The sequence below is a fragment of the Cervus canadensis genome, chromosome 11 (genome assembly GCF_019320065.1).
Source record: "Cervus canadensis isolate Bull #8, Minnesota chromosome 11, ASM1932006v1, whole genome shotgun sequence".
Lineage (NCBI taxonomy): Eukaryota > Metazoa > Chordata > Mammalia > Artiodactyla > Cervidae > Cervus > Cervus canadensis.
This window is the reverse complement of record NC_057396.1, coordinates 27,787,251-27,810,869: the sequence shown is the minus strand read 5'-3', so window position 1 is coordinate 27,810,869 and position 23,619 is coordinate 27,787,251. Positions and strand designations below refer to the sequence as shown.

The 23,619-nt window shown below is 47.6% G+C and overlaps 1 protein-coding gene across 5 annotated transcripts in view; it reads right to left on the bottom strand.

The window, feature by feature from the left end:
• The window catches only part of POU2F3 (POU class 2 homeobox 3), a 90,402-nt gene that overhangs the window by 57,474 nt on the left and 9,309 nt on the right, over nt 1–23,619 (bottom strand). For 4 of the 5 annotated variants that reach the window (XM_043482702.1, XM_043482704.1, XM_043482700.1 and 1 more), the window contains exon 2: nt 19,830–19,898. In XM_043482702.1, coding sequence (XP_043338637.1) covers nt 19,830–19,890 — 61 coding nt within the window. In that variant the 5' untranslated portion in view covers nt 19,891–19,898. Of the gene's footprint in view, nt 1–19,829; nt 19,899–20,509; nt 20,624–23,619 lie in introns of those variants that run through there. The other variant, XM_043482701.1, reaches the window with a different exon arrangement.

The window sequence follows — 23,619 nt, the reverse complement described above, 5'->3', positions numbered from 1 at the left end:
GCTGCTGTGCACAGGCTCTCTCTAGCTGTGGCGAGCAGGGGCTATTCTAGTGGCGATGTGTGGGCTTTTCACTGCGGGGGCTTCTCTCGTGGTGCACAGGCTCTCGTTGTGGCACGTGGGCTCAGGAGTTGTGGCCCGTGGGCTTGGTTGCTCTGGGGCAGATTCTAAACCATTGGGTCACCAGGAAAGTCCTACCACATATTTTAGAGTATTTTGTGTTTCTGTTTTCCTCATGAAATTGTGAGCTCCTAGAGGCCAGGGTTATTTCTTCTTATTCATTTTTGTACTCTGAGAGCCTTTAACAGCATTTAACACATAGTAGGAGCTGAATGCAGAGAAGGCAATGGCAACCCACTCCAGTGTTCTTGCCTGGAAAATCCCATGGGCAGAGGAGCCTGGTGGGCTGCCGTCTATGGGGCCACACAGAGTCGGACACGACTGAAGCGACGCAGCAGCAGCAGGAGCTGAATGAATGCATGTTTAACTGATCCAAATAACTAAGAAACTGCTACTGAAATGGATCTTCTATCCAAATCTAAGAAATCACAGGTCCCTCGATCTGCAGAAATCTGGACACATTCTATTATACAAGCTCTGGCTTTGGGAGATGGCAGTCACTTGTAGGGAAAAACAAAGCAGGACAGACACCCAGAAGGACCAGAGCATTATTTTTAGAGTTGGAAGGATACTGAAGTCCAGCCTCAGAGGGAAGCACCTGTGGTGGTCACACAACCTCAGAGACTCTGATTTTCGGACTAAAGCTTGAATCTCTCAACTCCTACACTCACACAGTTTTCCCAATAAACTCACTGTGCCCAGAGTCCAACACAGAGGAAACCAAGTATTAGGCTATAATCAATAGTTTAGGCAAATAAGCAGGACAGATGCTGATGAAATTTGGAGGTGATTTAAAGCAGGAAGCAAAATCAATTCAGAAAGCTGGATGATGTAATCAGGATTAGAAAATATTTTGGTTGATTCTAATAGAAGGCAAAAACCAAACCAGATAATATGTAACGGGAATAAATCTAAGCCTTATATTTAGATTTTAAAAAAGTCAACTGTATACATAAAAGATAGAGGAGGCTGAATTAAGAAATGATTAAGGTAGTGAGTGTTATGTTTAAATTTAATATTATATGTTTTTCTGCCTTTAAGCCTATCTACATATGATCCAGTAATCTAACTCTGGGTATATATCCACAGGAAATGAAAACAGGATATCAAAGAGATAGCTTCACTCCCCTGTTCACTGCAGGATTATTCACTGTAGTCAAGTTAAGGAAACAATTTCAGTTATAGCCCATCAGTGGATGAATGGGTAAAGAAAGTGTCATACATACATATATATATATGTGGTATGGTGGAATATTATTCAGCCCCATAGAAAGAAGCAAATGCTGCCATTTGAAGCTACATGAACTGACCTTGAGAACATTATGCTAAGTGAAATCAGTCAGATGGAGAAAGTCAAGTACATACTGCAAGGTATCACTTATATTGGGAATAAAAAAAAAGTCAAATTCAAACTCAAAAAAAAGAGAGTGGAAAGTGGGTTACTAGACACTGGAGGGGTAGGGGAAATTGGGAAAAGTTGCTAGAAGGGTAAAAACTTTCAGCTATTGGAAGAATCAAGTCTGAGGATCTAATGTGTAACATGGTGTTGTTGTTATTTAGTCGCTCAGTTGTGTCTGACTCTTTGTGACCCCATGGACTGTAGCCCACCAGGACCCTCTGACCATGGGATCTCCCATGCAAGAAAACTGGAGAGGGTTGTCATTTCCTCCTCCAGGGGATCTTCCTGACCCAGGGGTCGAATCCGTGTCTCTTGCATTTGCAGGCAGGTTCTTTACTGCTGAGCCACCAGGAAGTCTATAACATGGTAGCTATAGTTGATAACACTGTACTGAACAATTAAAATTTGCTAAGAGAGGAGAATGTAAATGTTCTGTCTCATACATAAAAGGGTAAATATAGAGGTGATGGATGTGTTAATTAACTAGACTGTGGGAATTCTTTCACTATGTATACATGTACTAAATCACATGATATACACTGTAAACATCTTACAATTTTATTTAACAGTAACACTTCAATAAAGCTTAGACAAAAGACTCTGGGTTACGATGTGGAACCTCAAAGAGTTTTTTCAACAAAACCAATAATCAGTCTCAAACTAAAACTATAGAAATAATCACAGCAGATAACTATAGTGATTAAAAACTCAAGCGTGCATAATTAAAGATAATTGACCATCAAAATATCTATACTTTATATTTCACATTTTCAAAGAGGCTCAGTCTCCTAAAGAAATATAACACTGGATTGGCCAAAAAGTTCATTACAGGGAAAAACCCAAATGAACTTTTTTGGCCAACCCAAAAGGAGTCAGACACGACTAAGAGACTTTCACTTCACTTCACTTCAATATATCTCTCCCATCCCACCAAAAACAAAGAAAATGATTCCCATTTCTGTTTATTGGCAGACATGATTGGAAATAAACAAACTGCAGTTCCTTGTGGGGAGGGGAAGAGAGAGGAAGCTGGTGTTTTTCCTGTGAAAAAGAAACTGGAAAAAAGGAGCATTTCAGTTGACTAAAGCCAATGCTAGAGATGTGGGTTGAATCCCTGGGTGGGGAAGATCCCTTGGAGGAGGAAAAGGCAACCCGCTCCAGTATTCTCGCCTGGAAAGTTCCATGGACAAAGAAGCCTGATGGGCTACAGTGCATGGGCCACAGAGTCAGACATGACTGAGCACACGTGCAGCCCATGAAACCCATATTGGCCGGAGTGTGCTACACGTGTGTGGTAACCTGTGTATTAGCAGACACACAGATTTGCAGATCTCTGCTGAGAGCATCAAGCCCAGTTCAGGGTACCATTTTCTAAAAGGGACCCTGATGAACTGGCTGTAGAGCATGAGGACCAAGAGTGGGGCCTAGAAATCACATCGAATGAGGAAAGGCTATCTAGCCTAGAGAAGAGAACACTTGCCCTTAAATCAAACCTTCTTCCTAGGATGGCCACAAGAATTATATGAGAGGTTCATTTTGTTAAGTGTGGTAACAGTACTGTGGTCAAGAAGGAAAATGTCTTTTATGGCTTAGAGACACATACTGCCATATTTAGGATTGAAATGTTTGTAATGTCTATAGTTTGCAAGAAAATACTTCATTGACAAGAATGGCAGAAACTTGATGGTTGTTGACAGTAGGCAATGAGTATATGGGGACTCATCATTTTAGTGTCTACCTTCATGTGTGTTTGAAATAAAAAGTTAAAAATAAAATATTCCACCACTCCCACCCCCACCCCCCTGCCAAATGGATGAAACAAATATGGCAAGATGCTGAGTTATTAAATCCAGGTGGTAGGTATATGGCTGTTCGTTAACCTGTTTCTTCTCTTTTCTATATATTCGAAGTTTTTCAAAACAAAACTTTCTAAGGTAATTCGATGAGGGAACATTTGAAAGCTCTACTTGGCACAGTGCTGGTACATAGTATGTGCTTAGGTAAATGTCAGAGTACTTTTCTTTCTTCCCCAAATATTGGTTTGGATGTGGAGTAGGCTTACCCTGCAGGTCCTAAAACCCAGCTCCACAAAGGTCAGTGGTGGAGGCTGCCAGGAAGCAGGCTCACCTCAGGATAAGGAAGAATTGCGTCAAATGTGGAATTGTCCAGCAGTGAAACCCATGGTTTCATGTCAGCAGAGCTCAAGCAGAGGCTGAGATGTTATTATTTCAGAGATGTTGTAGAAGTGGATTTTGAATTGAGGGGCTCAGATGGTAAAGAACCTGCCTGTAGTGTGGGAGAACCAGATTCGATCCCTGGGCCGGGAAGATCTCTTGGAGAAGGGCATGGCAACTCACTCCAGTATTCTTGCCTGGAGAATTCCATGGACAGAGGAGCCTGGTGGACTACAACCCATGGGGTCACAAAGAGTTGGACACGACTGAGTACATACGCATAGTCAGTGACTAAAAGAGGGTAAAAGGCATCTCGAATTGGTGGGGAACACCACCAATTCTGGTGATAGAATTCTGGATAGAATCTCCTTAGACCAGGATGGAGTAATACTCAATAGAGTCCCAGTGAGAAAGGTCAAGGATCTGTCTATAGGAGGAACACAGGGATCAAGGCAACTTCCATCTCTGTCTCTCCTCCCTGGCATCTGGTGAGCACCAGGTCAGCAGTCCCAGCCACCTGCAAAGACCCCTGTCGGAACCGGAACCGAAGATAGGAGGAGCTGGCTAGCCCTCCACTTTCCCACCTCTGAGCCACAGTCTTGCAGGCCCACTGATTTGCATGCCTTGGCAGCACTGGGGTGTGAGTTTGCCTGGGGAGCAATTCTCTGGGTGAGGGAGGTGGAAGCACAGGAATGGAGAACTGTTCCAGCAGGATTTTTCACTCTTGCCTGGTAAACACACAGGGAGCGTTCTGCAGTGAAGCTGAAACTCTCCTGTTTCTGGGCTGTTTGTCTTCTCACCAGCTCTGCTCCCAGGTTAACCCAGTAAGACTTCCACTGTCACTTTATGACTACTTGGCAACGTGTTGGCACTTCCTGGGATAGCAATGATTAAAATAACCAGCACCTTTGGAGGCCCTCCTGGGGAGGCAGCCACCAGAGCAAACCAAGAGACTTCCCAGGGAGGTCATTCCAACCAGTCAAAACAGTTTTTCCCAGGACCCCACAGACACCATGCCTACCTTTTTTGTTACTTGAGATTCCTCCAAGGAACTGGGCACTGTGGCCTAATGGCCAGAGTTCTGTACAGAGAACACACGGTAGACTGAGCTCAAGGGTTACTTCAAAGGCTATTTTCTGCTGGACTCTGGGCAAGTTGCTTGATCTCCGTAGCCTTCAATCTCCCTTTCATACTAAAACCAAAAATTCTGTCTGTATTCATGCCACCTTCTTCGTGGGAGCAAAGAAACTCCCTGGCATTTCTCAGTTTCAAAGGAAACCGAGGCTGGCCCCTGAAGCCACCTGAAGAAAGGACACAGGAGGACCTTGATGGGCTGGGGGAAGAATGCTGGCTTATGGGATGGGAGATTGGAGCTGCAGTTCTCCACCGGCTGAATGTTCTCAGCTGTGGATAGCAGGTGCAAAGATGCAGTGAGGGAGACGTGCCCTGGGCAGACATCACTGATGAACCGCTGTACTCAACTTCCTTCTCCTAAACCCAGTGCATAGCGACCACCACCGATGATCAGAAGTGGCTCTCCTGAAGAAACCCACTTGCTACCCCAGGACAGGAAGATCTTTCAGGGTCCCTCCAGCTCTGACCATCTGTGGATTTTCATGATTTAAAGCTTCTTCTCTAGAATGGCAGAGTAAAAACATAGGGACGGCCTATGAGTGTCCCCGTGACTTTCTCCACCTGTGCCATTGTACAAAGCCTTGCTCTCCAGGACATTCTCACAGATGCCAGGGGCGTGGGGCCGGGTGATCATGGACAGAGGGTGCCCACTCATCCACCTTTGCTAAAAGGGAGGCCCAGCCTCCTCCGGCTTCCCTTTATAATTTGTTGTCATTCTTTGATACATGAAAGGCTCCTCCCCAAGGTCTTCTAATTTTTTAGGAAACAGAATCCTCATTTCCTCTCAGTCTGAGCTATGGGGGGACTCCTGGGGCCCCCCACACTGTGCCTGCACTTTCTGCTGGCCGCACACTGAGGCCCAAAGTGGGCAGCGTGATCAGAGGCTACTCTGAAGGAGCATGTGGGCAGATGTGTCAGGTTCCAGTAAAAAGAGACTAGGGACACGGGTCCCGGCCTGGAATGGGGTCAAAGGGCCCGGTTCCCCAGCCCAGTCTCCAATCATCGTCCCTTGACCCTGGAAGACAATAAAAATCCAACTTGAAAAGAAAAACTCTGTTAAGGAAACCCAGGGTTCTGAGCACAGATCAAAGAGGTACCTTGGCTGCTATTTTTCTATTAGCACTTTCTTGTGCTGAATGGGATCACGCAGACTACCGGTACTGCACTCACCACTGACAGGTGAGGAAACTGAGTCCCAGACGGGATGAGTGATGAGCTAAAGGCCACACAGGTAATGCGTGGCAAAGCAGGAACAAAGCCCCAGCTCTGATGCCCAAACTTGCCTTCTGACCACACCTGAGGTGTTCCCTAAAGGTCTCCTCCAGACCAGCCCCCAGCCCATTCCTCCCCCAGTCCTGAGAGGGGAAGAGGTTTAAGGTTGGTAAGAGACACTGCGTAGACGCAGTGGGGCTCTGGGCTTCACACAGGTACACGGATGTCCTTTGTGTGGCTCAGAAGGGCACGTGTGCGGTAGGAAAGCTTAGACGGAAGATGCTATCTCACATTTGTAGAACAACTCACACTTCCTTCAGCAGCCACAGATACACTCCCGCCTCACAACTCATTTTACAGATAAGGAAACTGAGGCTGGGTCACGGAGCCCAATCTGGAAGGATGGAAATCCGATCTCTCAGCTCTGGAGGCAGGGCCTGTGGGCTGGCCAACGAGCATGGGTCTTGGGGACTTGCGCTGAGTTTGTTCCTTTCTGGGCAGTACACTTTCATTTCCCATCCTTAAGAGAGCCTCGCCTGCCTGTGAGGTCTACGGGGCCAGGGATTCCAGAACTCCTACTTCACCAGTGAGGAAACTTGAGGCTCAGAGACAGCAAGACCTGTTAATGTCCTCTGCAACCAGACACCGTGCCCTTGCTCTCACTGTGTCATGCTTCATCCTCTCCTTCTGGGGCCCCGTTCCAAGCGTTGGAGTGGCCACTTCTGAGAGATGGGTGGTGGGGAGAGATGAGGCTTTGTCCAAAGAAACAACAGAAAACAAAGGACAGAGGACTACCTCTAGGGTAGGGAAAGGCTTCTAAAGAAACAGGGATCTCAATCCCCTGCTATGACCTTGGGAAAGTCATTCCCCTTTTTCTGACCCCAGTCTCTTTCCCCATAAAATAGGAGAATAGGACTAGACCAGAGAATTTTCAAACATTTTGGCAAGAGAACACTGTTTTCAAATAACAGGGATTAATTAATAGCTGGCATTTATTGAGCATTTACTACACACCAAGCTTTGTATTAAACATTTTATACACAGGACAGCATTTAATCCTCATCATCACCCTATGAGTAGGTGCTCTTATTATCCCATTTCACAGATGAGGAAAACTGAGGCTCAGAGAGGCTAATCAACCTGGCCCAAGGTTACTGGTTAGTAATTTGTCAAGTAGAAACTCAAGCCCACATCTGTCCACCAGCCAAGACTGACTACACCACAGTTTATATACTATCTATCTCCAAATGAAAACATATAATGGAGTTGCTGCAGAAACCCGAGAAGGAAGAAAGACCTTTAGATTTTCAGAACTATAAACATGTTCTAGTCTCCTTCAACCTGTAGCATCTCTAAGCACTGGGTGTGCGGAGGAGGGGTCTTGGCACTAGCTCTTTCCCTTCCTTCCAGCCATTTCTGGATTGCCTTATGTCAGTTTATTTTCGGGCCCTTCGTTGACGCATGCCTCACATTCCCAAGCTCAGGTGGCTATGACAGTGTGTGGGCCCTGAGTGAATGAATTCACAGGTAGGTCCATTCAGGAGACAGCCCATATTTCCAACAGAGGGTCCCTCAATTGGCCACTGGGTCACTGCTCCATCGTGTGGACAATTTGTCTTTCTGATACTGACACTGGCAAATAGCATTCCTGTATTGCATTACTGTATGGCAGGCCCTGCTCTAGGGGCTTCCCTGTTAGCTCAGTTGGTGAAGAATTCATCTTCAATGCAGGAGACCCCGGTTCAATTCCTGGGTCAGGAAGATCTGCTGGAGAAGGGATAGGCTACCCATTCCAGCATTCCTGGGCTTCCCTTGTGGCTCAGCTGGTAAAGAACTGCTTGCAATGTGGAAGACCTGGGTTTGATCCCTGGGTTGCGAAGATCCCCTGGAGAAGGGAAAGGCTACCCACTTCAGTATTCTGGCCTAGAGAATTCCATGGATTGTATAGTCCATAGGGTTGCAAAGAGTCAGACACAACTGAGCAACTTTCACTCACTCAGGCTCTACTCTAAGTGCTTTACAGATGTTGGCTTATTCAATCCTCACTGTAACCCTATGAGACCCACCTCTACTATTACCCCCGTTTTACAGTCTAGGAAACTGAGCTGAGACATTAAGTAACCAGCCCAAGGTCCTATAACTAGTAAGTAGAGAAGCTGGGATTCAAATACAGACTCTGACTCCAAAGTCACTGCATTAAAGTCCTGCACCTTGGTAAGCTGGGGGACAGGGCTGCCCTTCCTAACACATTAGAGGAACTAGGGGTGCAGCAACCCACATCTTACAAATAACAACCGGTGAGGACCTAGGATCAGCATGTGCTCACAGACTTCAGCATCTTAGAGCCAGAAGTGATCTCAGAGACCCTCAAGTTCAGATCCTTCGTCCAATGCACAAACTCAGGGCCTGGAGACGGAGGTGATTTTTTGGCACAGGTTCATGGCAGAGATGACTCCAGAATGCCTGTCTCCTCACATCTCCTCAGTCAGACAAGGAGGTGCAGACTGCTTCTCCAGCTTCACTGATACAAAAACTGAGATGACCAGTCTGTTGTCAGCAGAGGGTGGTAGGCCTGAGCCCAGAACTAGAACTCATGAACTCACTCACTTTAAGAATCCGAGTATCTTTTAGGACCCTGGGAGGTAAACTGAGTCTGGAGACAGGAGGGGGATAAAGACCTAGCCATTTCTCCTGGGAGGCCGAGGCCACTAATACCCCGCCCAGCCAACCACCCTCAGCCTCCAGTGGCCTGTGGTGAGGGGGCGAGGGGATGGAGACAGGGGTGGGAGAGGCCAGCCCAGAGCAGCCGCCTCCCTTTGATATCTTGGAACCCTGAGCAGAGGTTTCCCAGCCGGCTTAATCCCTTTTGTCCACGCTTCCCTCCTCAAGAAAACCTTAATCACCCTCATTTGAATTTCAAATAACCTCTCCCCTCTCCCCCTCCTGGTCCCAACAGGCTTTGAGGCAGGGATATGGAAATCCACCCTGCAGTATGGAAATCATTGCTCTATGCAAATCAGGCACTAGGCCCCATCGTCATGGCAACCACTGGGTTTCCTTTCCTTTGGGTGACACCTCTCTGGGCTCCCCGGCTTAGATTTTTTGTTCCTCTCCCCAGTCTAAGTAGGTAGGGTGGGCAAGCCCCCTGCCCACCAGGTAGGTGGGGTGGGCCTCACTGCAGCCACAGCAGGCAAGGGGGGCACCAAGGTGCCCAAAGGGTCCCAGACCTGCCAGGCCACCTGCCTTCTTCTCTAGTGCAAATCTGGACCCTGCACACCCAAGCAAGGCCCACTGCTGTTTTCTCCCCAGGTTGGCCTAATTTAAGGACGGGCTGGGTGGTGAAAGTTCTGGAGTCTGGAGGACACAGCGATGCTCCTAGAGGGGGTGACAGGAGAAGACAATCCTGGGGGACTTTGGCCATGCATCTGCAGTGGTAGGAGATGGAAAGCAGGGCATATGTAAAATGCCATGCAAATTAACACCTATTATTTTTTGAGTCAACAGCACTACTGCTTTTTTGGGAGATGCCGGCAGCTCTGTTTCCCACGTTCCCGGCTTGGCACAAAGGCCTGCCCTCCCTGAGTCTCCCAGGGCCCTGCTGTTACCCCAGTCGTGCATGCTAAGTCGCTTCAGTTGTGTCCGACTCTGTGTGACCCCATGGACTGTAGTCCGCCAGGCTCCTCTGCCCATGGGATTCTCCAGGCAAGAATACTGGAGTGGGTTGCCATTTCCTTCTCCAGGGGATCTTCCCGAAGCAGGGCTGGAACCTGGGTCTCCTGCATTGGCAGGCAGACTCTTTACCGTGTGAGCCGCTAGGGAAACTCTCAAGCCCTAAGACTTAACTCTAACTTGGTTGCTCATTTCTCTGCAGATTCCTTTTCCACTTGCTGAGCACTTTTGCACACCAGGTGTTCACTGTCCTAATTGTTTCTTGAGGAGCAAAGTAGCCCCAAGAGACCAAAAGAATCTACTCACAGCTTGAGAAGTGGGGCTGCAGTTTAGGTGCCTTAATGCAGGGATCCAACCCAGAAGCTACAGTGTTGAGTTGAGCCTCTGGACTCGTGTGTGTGTGTGGGTGTGTGTCTGTGTGTGTGTTGTGGGGGTGTCATTCCACCCCCGACAGCAAAGGACTGCCTGGACCTACCTCTCCTGCTGGATCTCCCGATCACTGCCCCCACTACACCCACAGTGGGAGCAGGAGGGATGCTCAGAAGCTCATAAGATATATCCATTGCCCATGGGAGGACAAAGGAAATGGACTTTCTTGGACACATCCTTATCCTCGAAGGCAGGGCATCTCCAAATGTGGTCCCACAACCAGGCTGGTCTGACTTGTTCATCGAGGTCTGGGACCAGATGCATCCAAACACAGAGAGTCAGAATTTAGAAATGCTCACAGCACCCCGAGCACATGATTAGTGAGCACTCTCTGTGGATGTGGTGTAGACCAGCTTGGGTGCTGTTGAATGTGTACAGTGGGTATAAGCTGCATTACCAGTCCTGGATGGTGGGACTGTGGGCTGGTCTGTGACTGAAATAAAATGACTGGTCCTGCAACCCACATCATTTAAGAAGCAGTGCCCTAAGGAATGACCACTGATGAAACCAGGATGATAAAAAGACAATACACCGACGCCCCTCCACGTGGCCACCTCACTTTACTCCCTCTTAGATTGAAGAGAAAAGGAGGTCCAAGCGCTTCAGGGCTGCTTGGGCAGGAAGGGCAATTGGGCAGGGAGCAGGGTACATCCTTCAAGGGACCCCAGAAAGGAAGAGGGACAGGTGCCAGGCAGGACTGGCCCAGCCACCTGTCATCTGAGCAGCATGGTCCTGCTCTGTGGGGCTGGGTTTGGGACTAGACGGTGAGAAAGTGTCTGTGAGCTGGGCAGCACAGGTGTGAGCTGTGGGAGCAACTGTTTTATTTGCTGAGGTTCTCTGCGTGCTGGTGGCAGATGCCTCCTGACACCACAGGCTGCTCTCCTGAGGTCTCCAGCACACACGGCCACAGTAGGAAGACTGGACGGTGAATGAGTACCTCCTAATCTCCTGGCCACAGAAACTGGAAACACAGTGAGACGGAAACCACTTGTGGAAGGCCAGCACAAGAGGCAAGGGGCTTTTACTACAGCAAGAAGGTTGTAGGCAAGAGATAAGGGCTTCTAGACACTGAGAATTGCATCCTATAAAGATGGGTGGCCAAGAGAAATGGTGGGGTTAGCTTTTCTTGAGGATGGATGATACATGGGAAAACAGCTCTAAGAACAACAGATTCTTTCATTTTCCAGGGACGGTTTTGAAATGTGACCAAAGTCCCTAGGCTTGAGTCCTAGAGCCCATCTGGCCCATTCTCTTCACATTATTCCTGTAGCCAGCCCTCTCCTCCCCATATTGTGACAAGGAAACTCAGGTCTAGGGCACCAGCAGACTGGTCCCACACTGCTAAGTGACAGAGCTTTATCTCGTCTCCTGAATGTTTCTGATAATTATCAACCTAATGATGGATTATATTTGTACGGTGACAGACACTTTGCAAAGTGTTTTCACACCTACTCTGTCATTTAATCATAAAAGGTGTGTAAGTGAGTGTGTGTGTATTTACCCCCATGCCTCATTAGGAAGAGCTATCAAGAGGAGACTCTTCCACACCTTCCCCCAAGTCTCACCTCACCCCAGGTGCTTCCTAGACCTCGGCTGTCCTCTGTGTCATTGAAAGAATAGTTTTATTGCATAAACATTTGGGTCAAAAACCATACACATCTCCAGAGTCTTCTGCCTGTTTCTGCCTGGAAGTGCATTTCTTGGTTGCAATGAGCTGTAGTTCTTTATCCTCAGATTTTTTCTTGGGGACACAGTAGGGTGGAGATGGTGAGGTACCAGGAATAAACAAATCAAGATGGGGTTTCTCGTCCTGAATCAGTTCCTCATTCTTTCTTTGGGCCTTTATGAGAATCACTAACCTCTCCAGGTTCCCCCATATAATTGTGTCCATTGCTTCTAAAAACCATGCAGAAAACTGTCAGATTTAACATAACTAATGAGAACCAGAAGTGGCCACGGGACTGGAAAAAGTCAGTTTTCATTCCAATCCCAAAGAAAGGCAATGCCAAAGAATGTTCAAACCATGGCACAATTGCACTCATCTCACACGCTAGTAAAGTAATGCTCAAAATTCTCCAAGCCAGGCTTCAACAGTACGTGAACCGGGAAATTCCAGATGTTCAAGCTGGATTTAGAAAAGTCAGAGGAACCAGAAATCAAATTGCCAACATCTGTTGGATCATCGAAAAAGCAAGAGAGTTCCAGAAAAACATCTACTTCTGCTTTATTGACTATGCCAAAGCCTTTGACTGTGTGGATCACAACAAACTGTGGAAAATTCTGAAAGAGATGGGAATACCAGACCACCTGACCTGCCTCCTGAGAAATCTGTATGCAGGTCAAGAAGCAACAGTTAGAATAGGACATGGAACAAAAGACTGGTTCCAGATTAGGAAAGGAGTACATCAAAGCTACATATTATCACCCTGCTTATTTAACTTATATGCAGAGTACATCATGCAAAATCCCAGGCTGAATGAAGCATAAGCTGGAATCAAGATTTCCAGGAGAAATATCAATAACCTCAGATATGTATATGACACCACCCTTATGCCAGAAAGCAAAGAAGAACTAAAGAGCCTCTTGATGAAAGTGAAAGAGGAGAGTGAAAAAGTTGGCTTAAAACTCAATATTCAGAAAACTAAGATCATGGCATCTGGTCCCATCACTTCGTGGCAAATAGATGGGGAAACAACGGAAACAGTGAAAGACTTTAATTTTGGGGGCTCCAAAATCACTGCAGATGGTGAGTGCAGCCATGAAATTAAAAGACGCTTATTCCTTGGCAGGAAAGATATGATCAACCTAGACAGCATATTAAAAAGCAGAGACATTACTTTGCCAACAAAGGTCTGTCTAGTCAAAGCTACAGTTTTTCCAGTAGTTACATATGGATGTGAGAGTTGGGCTATAAAGACAGCTGAGCACAAAAGAATTGATGTTTTTGAACTGTGGTGTTCGAGAAGACTCCTGAGAGTCTCTTGGACAGCAAGGAGATTGAACCAGTCTATCCGAAAGGAAATCAATCCTGAATATTCATTGGAAGGACTGATGCTGAAGCTGAAACACCAATAATTTGGCCACCTGATGCGAAGAACTGACTCACTACAAAGACCCTGATGCTGGGAAAGATTTGAAGGCGGGAGGAGAAGCGGTCAACAGAGGATGAGATGCTTGGATGACATCACTGACTTGATGGACATGAGTTTGAGTAAGCTCCGGGAGTTGGTGATGGACAGGGAGGCCTGGCGTGCTGCAGTCCATGGGGTCGCAAGGAGTCGGACAAGACTGAGCGACTGAATGGAACGTTTGAACCGAATGGGAAGCTGCTGAACAGGGAATTCTACTCAGTGCTCTGTGGTGACCTAAACGGGAAGGAAATCCAAAGAGAGGGGAAATATGCATGTGCATAACTGACTCACTTTGCCGAGCAGCAGAAATTAACACATTGTAAAGCACCTATGCTCCAATACAAATTAATTATTAAAAAAAAAAGTTCCCAGATGTAAGTGAGGAGACACTTTCTGCAAAGGGACCCCACACAGCTAACTTGCCTGGCTGGTCCTTCTGGAGAATGTGACACAGCGAGCCGTTTCATCTCACAGATAAGTGACTGCAGCCGAGAAGGGCAACAGGAAGGCATGACCCATGAAGTCCAGTCCCTGCCCCCTTTACTTTGTCTGCCTTCTCCTCCCCGTGGGCTCCCCTCGCGGAGTCCTTCCTCTCCAGATCTCTGAGCAGGACGGAGTGCCGAGGCATTTGCTCCGCTGTCCTCGGGATCTGCAGTCCCCTCACCCCACTGATGACAGCTGAGCCTGCAGACTGTGAGGAGCTGGGGCTGGTACGTTGGTAAGGCTGGATGAGAGAAGAGAGGAGACACTTCTCCCTGCGGCCAGATCCCCACCCTCCACACTTCACCAAAGGGAGTGAGTGGACCCCCAGCTCTTTCTCTCTTTCCCAGCAAGCACCTTTTGGCTACAGACAGGGCTTCCGTCTCTTGGAAGAGACTGTTCCCCCACCCCCGGCAGGGGCTTGGCTCCCCTCTGGGCCCTTTGACTGGAGCCACCCGCCATTGTTTGAACATCTCTCTGATGGATGCTGCCACTTTCTTGTGTCATCTGTCCCCTGTTCCCTATGAAGGTCTCTAGTCCTCCCACCACCTTCTTTAGGTGAAGAGGCACTAGAAAGAGAGCCGCAACTACTGAGCCCACTAGCTGCTACTACAGAAGTCTGCATGCCCTAGAGCCTGTGCTCTGCAACAAGAGAAGCCACGAAGATCAGAAGCCCACTCAACACAACTAGAGAGTAGTTCCCGCTCTCTACAACTAGGGAAAAGCCTGTGCAGCAGCGAAGACCCAGCACAGCCAAAGATAAATAAGTAAATAAAATTATTAAAAAAAAAAAAAGTCACTAGGAAGACCCAGGTTTAATTACATCACTTGCTAGATTCAGAACCTTGGGGAAGTTGGCTAACCAGCCTCAATTTCCCCATCGGCAAAGTGGGATGGTGCCATCTAGCTGCATAGAACTGTTGTAAAGGCCAAATGCTTTGTTCAAGGTGCTCTTGGCAGACATAAGTTGCCTCTGTTATCCACTCCACCATGAAGTCCTGGAGAAAAGCTCCTTGAAGACAGGGACGGTTTCTTCATCTTTCTGAACCCAGGGTCTGATACAAGGGGACCTGCCAGCGAAGTCAGAGGAGAGATCGGAGCCTGAACTCAGCAAGGCAGCTGGAGGAGTCAGAGAAAAGTGGGCCGAGAGGGATGAAGGAAGGAGGGGATGTAGGGGCCGAGGGAGGCAATGGGGTGGACAGGCAGCTCGGGCCTGAGGAGGCCCACACACAAACGCACCATGTGGGTGTGTGAACCGATGAATGAAATTTTTGAAAAGCAGAGTTGCGTACACATCTTTAAAAATCCAGCCCTTAAAGATTATCCAGCCCCAAACCCTCCTTTGTTGTTGTTATTTAGTCGCTCAGTGGTGTCTGACTCTTTGCAACCCCGTGGACTGTACCCTGCCAGGCTCCACTGTCCACCAGATTTCCTAGGCAAGAATACTGCAGTGGGTTGTCTTTGCCTACTCCAGGGGATCTTCCCAGCCCAGGGATCAACAACCCTCCCCACCTGTCTCCTGATTCTTTACACTGAGAAGCCCCCAAATCCTCCTTAATGGGGAGGAAAATCAACATCCAGGTAGGAAACATTTGCCCAGTAATCTGCAGGGAGTTAACAGCCTGAATCAAGCAGGCCCGAGTTGATTCCTGGTTAGAAACTGTGTGATCCTGGGCTAGTTAGTTTTTCATTCTGAGTCACAATTTCCTCATTGATAAAAACGTGGATTGTAAGAATGAAATGAGGTGATGTAGTTACAGCTGGCTCCATGGGCCTGGGTACGGGAAGGAGGCTCCGGAGATGTGACTGGTCTTTATCTTCTTTTTCCCAAGACCACCCCATCTGTCCTCCGTTGTGTTGGAGGCTACATCATGACCGGTGTGGTCAAAAGTCATAGGGTCAGCTGCGTGGGTGCTTGGGGCTGGTCAGTTACAGAGCCAGGGGCTTTTGAAGTGTGGGTAAGCTTATTTTCTTATCAACCACTCAAGGGAGAACAGAAAAAAAAAATGATGTCAGCTCAAGACTGAAGGAAAAGTAAAAACAGGGATTCAAAGGAGGGATTCAGAAAAGTTCAGAAGCCTAGAAACAGCTTTGGAGAAGGGAACAGCAACCCACTCCAGTATTTCTTGCCTGGGAAAATCCCATGGACAGAGGAGACTAGTGGGCTATAGTCCATAGGGTCACAAAGAGTCAGACACGACTGAGCGATAAAACAGCAACAAGAGAAACAGCTTGGTCTTCTGCAGGCTGTGGAAACAGCACTGGACAAGGGATCGGGAGCTTTCTCTGATCCTTCGTGCGGTCACAAAGATACTCTGAATTTACCTCTGTCTGCCCAGACGCAGGAAAGGGAAGGATGAGCGGCCTTGCCAGGTCTCTAACAGCCAGGGAGGTCTGTGTCTGGACCGGAGAATGCTCTCCTTTGCCGGTCTGGCCAGCATGAATGGGAAATTCACTTCCCTTTCTCAGCTCCCACCGTGTGCCCCTTGGGGATTTCACACAACACCGAGGGTGTTCTCTGGGAGCTGGGGCTTTCTAGGTCACCCTTGTTTATAGTTCCTTTAAAACCCAGAGACAAACTACCCCTTAATTCATGCACTGCCTGGAAGGGGAATCCGCCTTTCAAAAATCCAAAGGAAGCCATTAAACCAGGTTGGTAACCACTGTGACTCACCATGAGTTTTCCTTCATAAAAAATGAGTCAGAACGACTTTCCAGGAAGTTTGGTTACTTTAATTAGCTACCTCTTTTTTTCTTGCCCTTAAAAACATGCAGTAATTTGACAATCACCCAAGTATGGATGCTACCAGCTACCAAGCTGAGCCCCTAAAAGTGAAGGATCTGGGGGTAGAGGTGTTTCAGACAACATGGACTAAAGGGTCTCCTTGGAGTGGAGGACTCATACAGATTCTTCCCTGAGTGGTGGAAGAAAGGAGCAGAATCAATACCTAGGGTTGACCCTCGAGGCCTGAGTGAAGGGGTGAAGGGCACTCTAGCTACCTGCAGCTCCAAAACTCTTAGCAGCAAGGTTCATTATGTACATTGCATCTTTTTTTTTTTTTGGCCAGGCTCATGACATGTGGGATCTTAGTTCCCCCACCAAAGATTGAACCCACGCCTCTTGCAGTGGAAATTCAGAGTCCCAACTGCTGGACCACCAGGGAAGACCCCAGAATCACAAAACCTTAATGATGTCATTTGAGGAAATGATGGCCACAGCTGTCATGACTGTGCTAATGGCTTTAAACACACCAGCTCTCAACCTACTTTCTAAGGATGGACATTAATTGTCCCCTTTAAAAGACATGAACTGGGACTTCCCTGGTGGTCCAGTGGCTAAAACTCCATGTTCCCAATGCAGGGGGCCTGGGTTCAATCCCTGATTAGGGAACTAGATCCCACATGCTGCAACTAATCAGTAATCAACTCATCAACTAAGTGTAGCCAAATCAATAGACAAAAATAAATTTTAGAAAAAGATGAAACTAAATTAACTTATCAGATCACACAACCAGTAAGCAGCAGAGCTGTTTTCTTTACCCTACATCTGTTTGATTCTAAATCCATACTCTTCAAAGGTTATCTGTTCCTGCCTCCTGGGGAAGCAAAGTGGTCTAAGGTCACATTTTGAACTGACAAGTCACTGGGATGACAGTTGTATTTGAAAGATCCAGTTTATGTTCAGATTCTTTTTTTTTTTTATGTTCAGATTCTTGAATCTACAACCTAGTCTGTGTGAGCTCCTACACTCCCAGACAGGAGGCCAGAACTGTGGAGATGGCCGGTAACAAATAAACCTTCCTAATCCCACTCAGTCGTGTCTGACTCTTCGGGACACTATGGGCTGTAGCCCGCCAGGCTCTTCTGTCCACAGAATTATCCTGGCAAGAATACTGGAGTGAGTTTCCATTCCCTTCTCCAAAGGATCTTCCTGACCTGGAATCGAACCTGTGTCTTCCGTAGCTCCTGCATTGGCAGGTGAATTCTTTACTTCCCTGGAGGCTCAGCAGTAAAGAATCTGCCTTCCATGCAGGAGACTTGGGTTCTATCTCTGGATTGGGAAGATCCCCTGGAAAAGGAAATGGCAACCCACTCCAGTAGTCTTGCCTGGGAAATCCTGTGGACAGAGAAGCCTGGCGGGCTACAGTCCATGGGGTCGTAAAAGGGTTGGACATGACTGAGCAACTAAACAACCAATCCCTACTCAGGATCTGAACTCCTTCCATCTCTTGGCTCACTTTTCAGGGTTTTATTATAGGTCCTTCTCGCTCCCAACACAGGCACCTTGACTTGGTCCCATAACTAATAACAGAGTTCCAGACCTAGCCTGCTAAGTGCACTCTTCCACCCATATGGACACTTTCTTAACTGTGTCCTCATATACCTGGGACAATATACCTGGCCCAGATGAACAGAGTTGGCTCCAGCCAGCCTGCTACAGGGGGAAGGTGACCCAGCTTCTCCTGAAACAAGGCTTCTGGACTCTCCTTTTTCTAGGGAACAGTTCAGAACAGAGACAGGCCTGATACTCTTCAGGAGAACTGCTTCGAAAGCCTTGCTCGAGTTCTGGAGATTAAAGGCAATTTTCTTCACAACTGGGAAGAACAGATGCCCCACTCCATAGACCCTATAGTAACACATACTCAGCTAATAAAAAAATTGACCAATGGTTGTAATTGGCCCACTCTCTCCTAACTTAACTGTCCCCAGACACAAAGCAAAATATAAAACCTGTGCCACCACCTGTGCAGACAGACAGTATCAATACTAAACTGGGGAGGGGGGTGGGCAGGAAAGTTTATGGTAAATATATCCTACAGATGCCTCCACAAGACCCCCAGTTTTCTTGTCCCTGATCCAGAGCCTTTTAGCTTCAAGAATGGAACTAGACTGGGACTTCTCTGGTGGTCTAGTAGTTAGGAATCTGCCTTCCAATGCAGGGGACGTGGGTTCCATTTCTGGTCTGGGAACTAAGATCCCACATGCCACAAGGCAACTAAGCCAGCCCGCCTACCCTACAGAACCCATGGGATCCCATGTACCACAACTAAGATCCGGTGCAGCCAAACAAATAAATACCAAAGGGGAAAAAAAAAAAGAATGGAATGAGACTGCACCTGAAGACTTGGGAAAAGATTTTAGCTCTGGGGGACATCGATTCTCTTCCACTTCTAATTTTTACGCCTCTAATGATCTAGATGAAAGACTAATTGAGGTCTTGTTGGGATGCTATTAAAGTTATTTGGTGGTGTTACAATTTATACTCATCTTTCTTTAAGTTCTTTTTAATTATATGGAGCTTTCAAAGTAAGGACGTCAGAGTTAAAAGCAGGGAGCTATGAAACTTTCTTCTCAATTCTTTTCTGTTCTTTTTCTCTTATTCACAAAGCAAAATCATCTCCAGGCACTAAGCCTTCCTTTCTGGGTCTATTTACCACCCACATGCATGTAATTTGGAAGACAAACACTGGTACATGGGCCTCTTTGGTTAGATCCTTGAGTAGGATTATTGAGAAATCTGGGGTTAAAAGGCCTTAGTTCCCATTTACCAAAGACAGGTTTTGCCTTCCATCAGCCAGTAGCAGCTGGGAACACAGCCTGCTGTTTCTAGGGGTCTTGGAATGGCAAATGAAGAAGTGAATCTCAGAACGTTCCTGGGGGTCCAGTGGTTAAGATGCCAAGCTTCCACAGCAGAGAGTGTGGGTTCGATCCCTGGTACGGGGACTAATAATCCCATATGCTGCATGGTGCAGTCACAAAAAGAAAAAAAGGTGGAGGGGAGAAGGAGAAGTGAATCTCCTCCCTCACTTGTTTGTTTCTAAGGATCTAAGGCCCTATCCTAGCCTAGTTCCAGAGACTTTGTTCTACTGTAGACCAATGTCTACTGTTCAAAGGCTCCAGGGTCATACCCCCATCTCTAGGGAACCTCTTCATTTCCTGACTCAGCCTTTGGGTCTGATTGGCTGAAAGACCAAGCCAGAAAGGATACATGAAATGAATAAGAGATTCATGATTTGATGAATTCCAATAACCCTCTCTCGCCCTTGCTTTTCTGTTTCCGTCCCCAGAAGAGAAGACCCTTACCTGTGTCCACCTGGCTGAGAGCACTTCGAGCATCTGTAGAATCTGCTACGTCCCCACTCATCTTGACATCTGCAGGGAAAACACAACTGATTTTAATAACAGGTCACAATTTTTCTTGCTCTGACATATGTGGCTGTAACTAAACAGTGAAGATGAATGTGTAATTACAACAACCATCAGACTTTCAAATTCCTGATTCCTGAACATACAACTATTAGAATATTCATAAGCTTGGGGGCACATGTACTCTTCTCTCAGGCTAGCCTCCTTTCCCCCCTTTCCTGGGCTACTGTAGGGTCTCTCCCATTTTGTAGCATTCGTTGCCACTACCTTCCATCACCAGGCTCAGCTGGTTAAAAATTTAAACAAGGGGAAGGGTACAACAGAGGGTGGGTGGAGCATGGGGGAGAATGCCTTCCATTCTTCATCCTCATTTCATTTGGGATCTGGAGAATGTAAGTAATTTTTAAAGGAGCATAAGAAATCCATCTCCCACCCTGCCCCCCACCCCCACCATAATAACTCTAACCTGGGAGGTAAGAGTACCCTTGAACCAAGGCCTGCCCTTCTCATCTTTCTCTCCCAGTCCTGCCTCTGTTCTCTGTCTGATTCTCAGAGGTCAGCCCACTGTCTAGGGAGCAAACCCTAGTATCTGTGTGGCCCTCTTTGGGAATCCTTACCTTCTCTCCTACTCCTTCAACATTTGCAGTTCTTAGTAAGAGAGGGGCGGTGAGCGGGTCAGTGCCTCACAGTGAGAGAAGGCCTACACAAGGCCCCCCGTCTCAGTCCCCAGGTGCTGCTGGTCTGGCCTGTCTGCCCTGCTTCATTTCAATAAATTAAACATTTACCCACAACAGACAGCTGCCACTACCTAAGAGGCCCCTAAGTCTCCTCCAGGGTGCACAGAGAGAAAAAAAGATGTAACTTTGAACTAACTCTCTTTCTCTAGACTCCTCTCCTTATTAAACCACTCAAATACTGGAGCCGTTAAAGACAGAAGAATATTTTATTCAAATTGGGTTGACCCCCCCCCCCCCACCTTACCCCCACCCTCTTCTCTGGGGCAGCATTTTAACTCTTTCAAATCTGATAAAGTCTGGGTGAGCCAGTTTGCATACCCAGCTCCCCAGCCAATGTCGGGTAAGCAGGCCATCTTCATTTGCATCAGGTAATCAGGCAGTTGGCAGTCTGGATGCCTGAGGTCTGGAGAGGATCAGGATGAGGGAGAAGGGTTGACCTCCCCCCGGGGGAAAAGTGGGAAGAAACTCATTTATTTATTTAGTTTAGGGCAATGACGTGTGTGGCTCTGGCAGAGATTTAAATTGTGGTCCCAGGGGTAGCAGTGACCGCAATGCAGAAGGGGTGACTGTCACGCCAAGCAAGACAGAGATGGGGAGTCCCGAGGCTCTCCAGACCTTGGAACACCCCAGCAGCAGGGGAGGGTGTAAGCAACTTTAGGAGCCACTGGAGTTTGAGGAGTATTTTTGAGATCAGCCTAAGTGACCACTCCCAGATAAATACGTGGAGCTCGGTATAGCCCGCCTCAGACATCCACGCTGTCCTGTGTGGTTACAGACCTCAAGGGGAAACCCTGCAACCACACCCAACACCCCTCTCAGTGCATGACACTTGAGAAAGCATTTCGCGAGCCTAACCAAAGTCCTTCCTGCTGCAGTTTGAAACTTTCTGTACAATCTGTCATGCATAAATCTGCAGCGTAACTAGTGTGGGCCACCTGGACACGCCTGCAAAGGATTTCTGCTAGTCCTCACTTTCTGCTCCAGTGGGGAAACGGGCTTTGCTTTGTCCCACCAATGAAGTCCCACCCTTGAGCTGGGCACCTTGAGCTGGGCATTGCCTGCCACAGACAGGCTCAGTCACACTCCCCCATAGGGATTCTCAACAGTGCTGAGAAAAAGCCAGAGACTGATGAGGAAGCTGGTGGAGGGGGTGAGTTCTCACCCTCATTGGGCTTTTAAATCTGCTTCAGCAGTCCGGGGAATGCAGAGTACAGATTTTGACAGCAGACAGACAGACCTGGATTTAATCCCAGTGCCATCCTAACTAGCAGGGGGAATCCTGGCCACACATGTGAACCTGTTTTCTCAGCTGAAAAAAAAAAAAAAGAAAAGGAAAGAAATGATACTTCCCAGAGTTATTGTGATGAGCAAGTAAGATATTGAATGAAAACAGCCTGGCACAGCACTTGGCACAAAGAAAGCACGTAATAAATGAATGAACTAACCAGATACTTAGGCTTCAATGGGGGTCCCCTTCTCCCATTACAGTAAACAGCTTTGGTTTTCTGTCTCAGCACTATCATAATTCGTCCTTTACGTGGAAAGGCATCTGCATTCTCCAAATTCTGACTTTGTTAGAAAAATGCTCACGGGAACAGGAAGAGTTTAAGTAGTAGTAAGGCTGGGATGATAACCAAGTATTCTGAATCAACTTATTTCAAACTTCTGACGTTTAAGAAGGGTAACTTTTTAGCTCAACTGTAATTTTATGCCTGTAACCCAGACTCTCCTCTAAAACCCATTCCCTGCACCATCTTTAAATCTATCGCAAAGCCATCTCTCTGACCTTTTAAATTAGCATTAAAAGGTAGTCCTATCGAAAAATAACTTTTTAGTTATTACTACTATTTAGTAGTCCTATCATATCGAAAAATAACTTTTGAAGGAGTCAAAGGCTCCACACTCTACCAGGACATCTACTCGTTCGATGTACCCATCATGGGAGCAACATCGTGATACCCTGCGATTGGACAGAGATGTGGGTCTGCATGGAGGGGCAGGCTGAGATGATCTGTAAAAGCCCTTAAGTGCCATAGGATGCTAAGATACTGAGAACCTGTTCCTGTTGGGTAGGAGGCTGAGGCTGATGGGCAGAATGAGCTCTTGGGTCTCAGCCTAAAAATGGGCCAACACCGAAACTCCCCGAGACGCCGTAACCCTTTGCCTGTCGGACAACACTTGCCGGAGGTGAGTGGGGGAGGCGTGGGGTGGGGCCAGGCTTCTCTGCTGTTCTTATCTCAGTTGGCACTGAGGAGGCTCCTTGCCATCACTCCCTTCCCTGGGGAGGCTCAGCTGCTCTGTGTAAGAACCCAGATACCAGACAGCCCCTCATCTGCCTCACTGGCGCCGTCATTCTCTGAAGCTGGGGCGAGGTGTTGGCTGCTGGCCTTGCCCTCCTGATGCCTTGGCATGACCCAGCAGCAGCCCCTCCTGACACATCGGTGAACCAGGATGTGTGTGTGTGAACCTGTAGGAGCAGAGTCCAAGGGGCAGCACTTCCCCAGGCTGCGGGCTGAGAGCCCACAGTGTCCTGGACCTCCTGGGCCCAGGCGGCGCTGGGAAAGCAAAAGGTCCACTCCCCTCTCTCCTACGGTCCATCTTCAACTCTTGGGAAGGGACTGGAGCTCCTCCTGACTTCTCCCTCCCACACCTACTGCTGGGGGCACGTCTCCCAGAAGCAATTCAAGGGGCCTATCAGTCCTACTTCTAAGCTAGCCATGTCTCCAACTCTTGTGTGGAGGAGACAACTCTCGCCTACACTTCAAGAGAAAGGCACACCCTCTCATGAGACCTTCCAACCCTGGGGTCCTGAGCCATAACTGGTATCAGTCTGTGAGACTTGAATCTTCTTTCCCAACCCTGATGAGAACAGCTCACAGTGAGGAAAGAGGCAAAACAAGAGGTGCCCTGGGACTAACCAAGTGTCCCCCTTAGGCTGAATTCCACTGTCTCCTCTGTCTCTTCTGCCTGATGTTTTTGCCTCTTTTTTT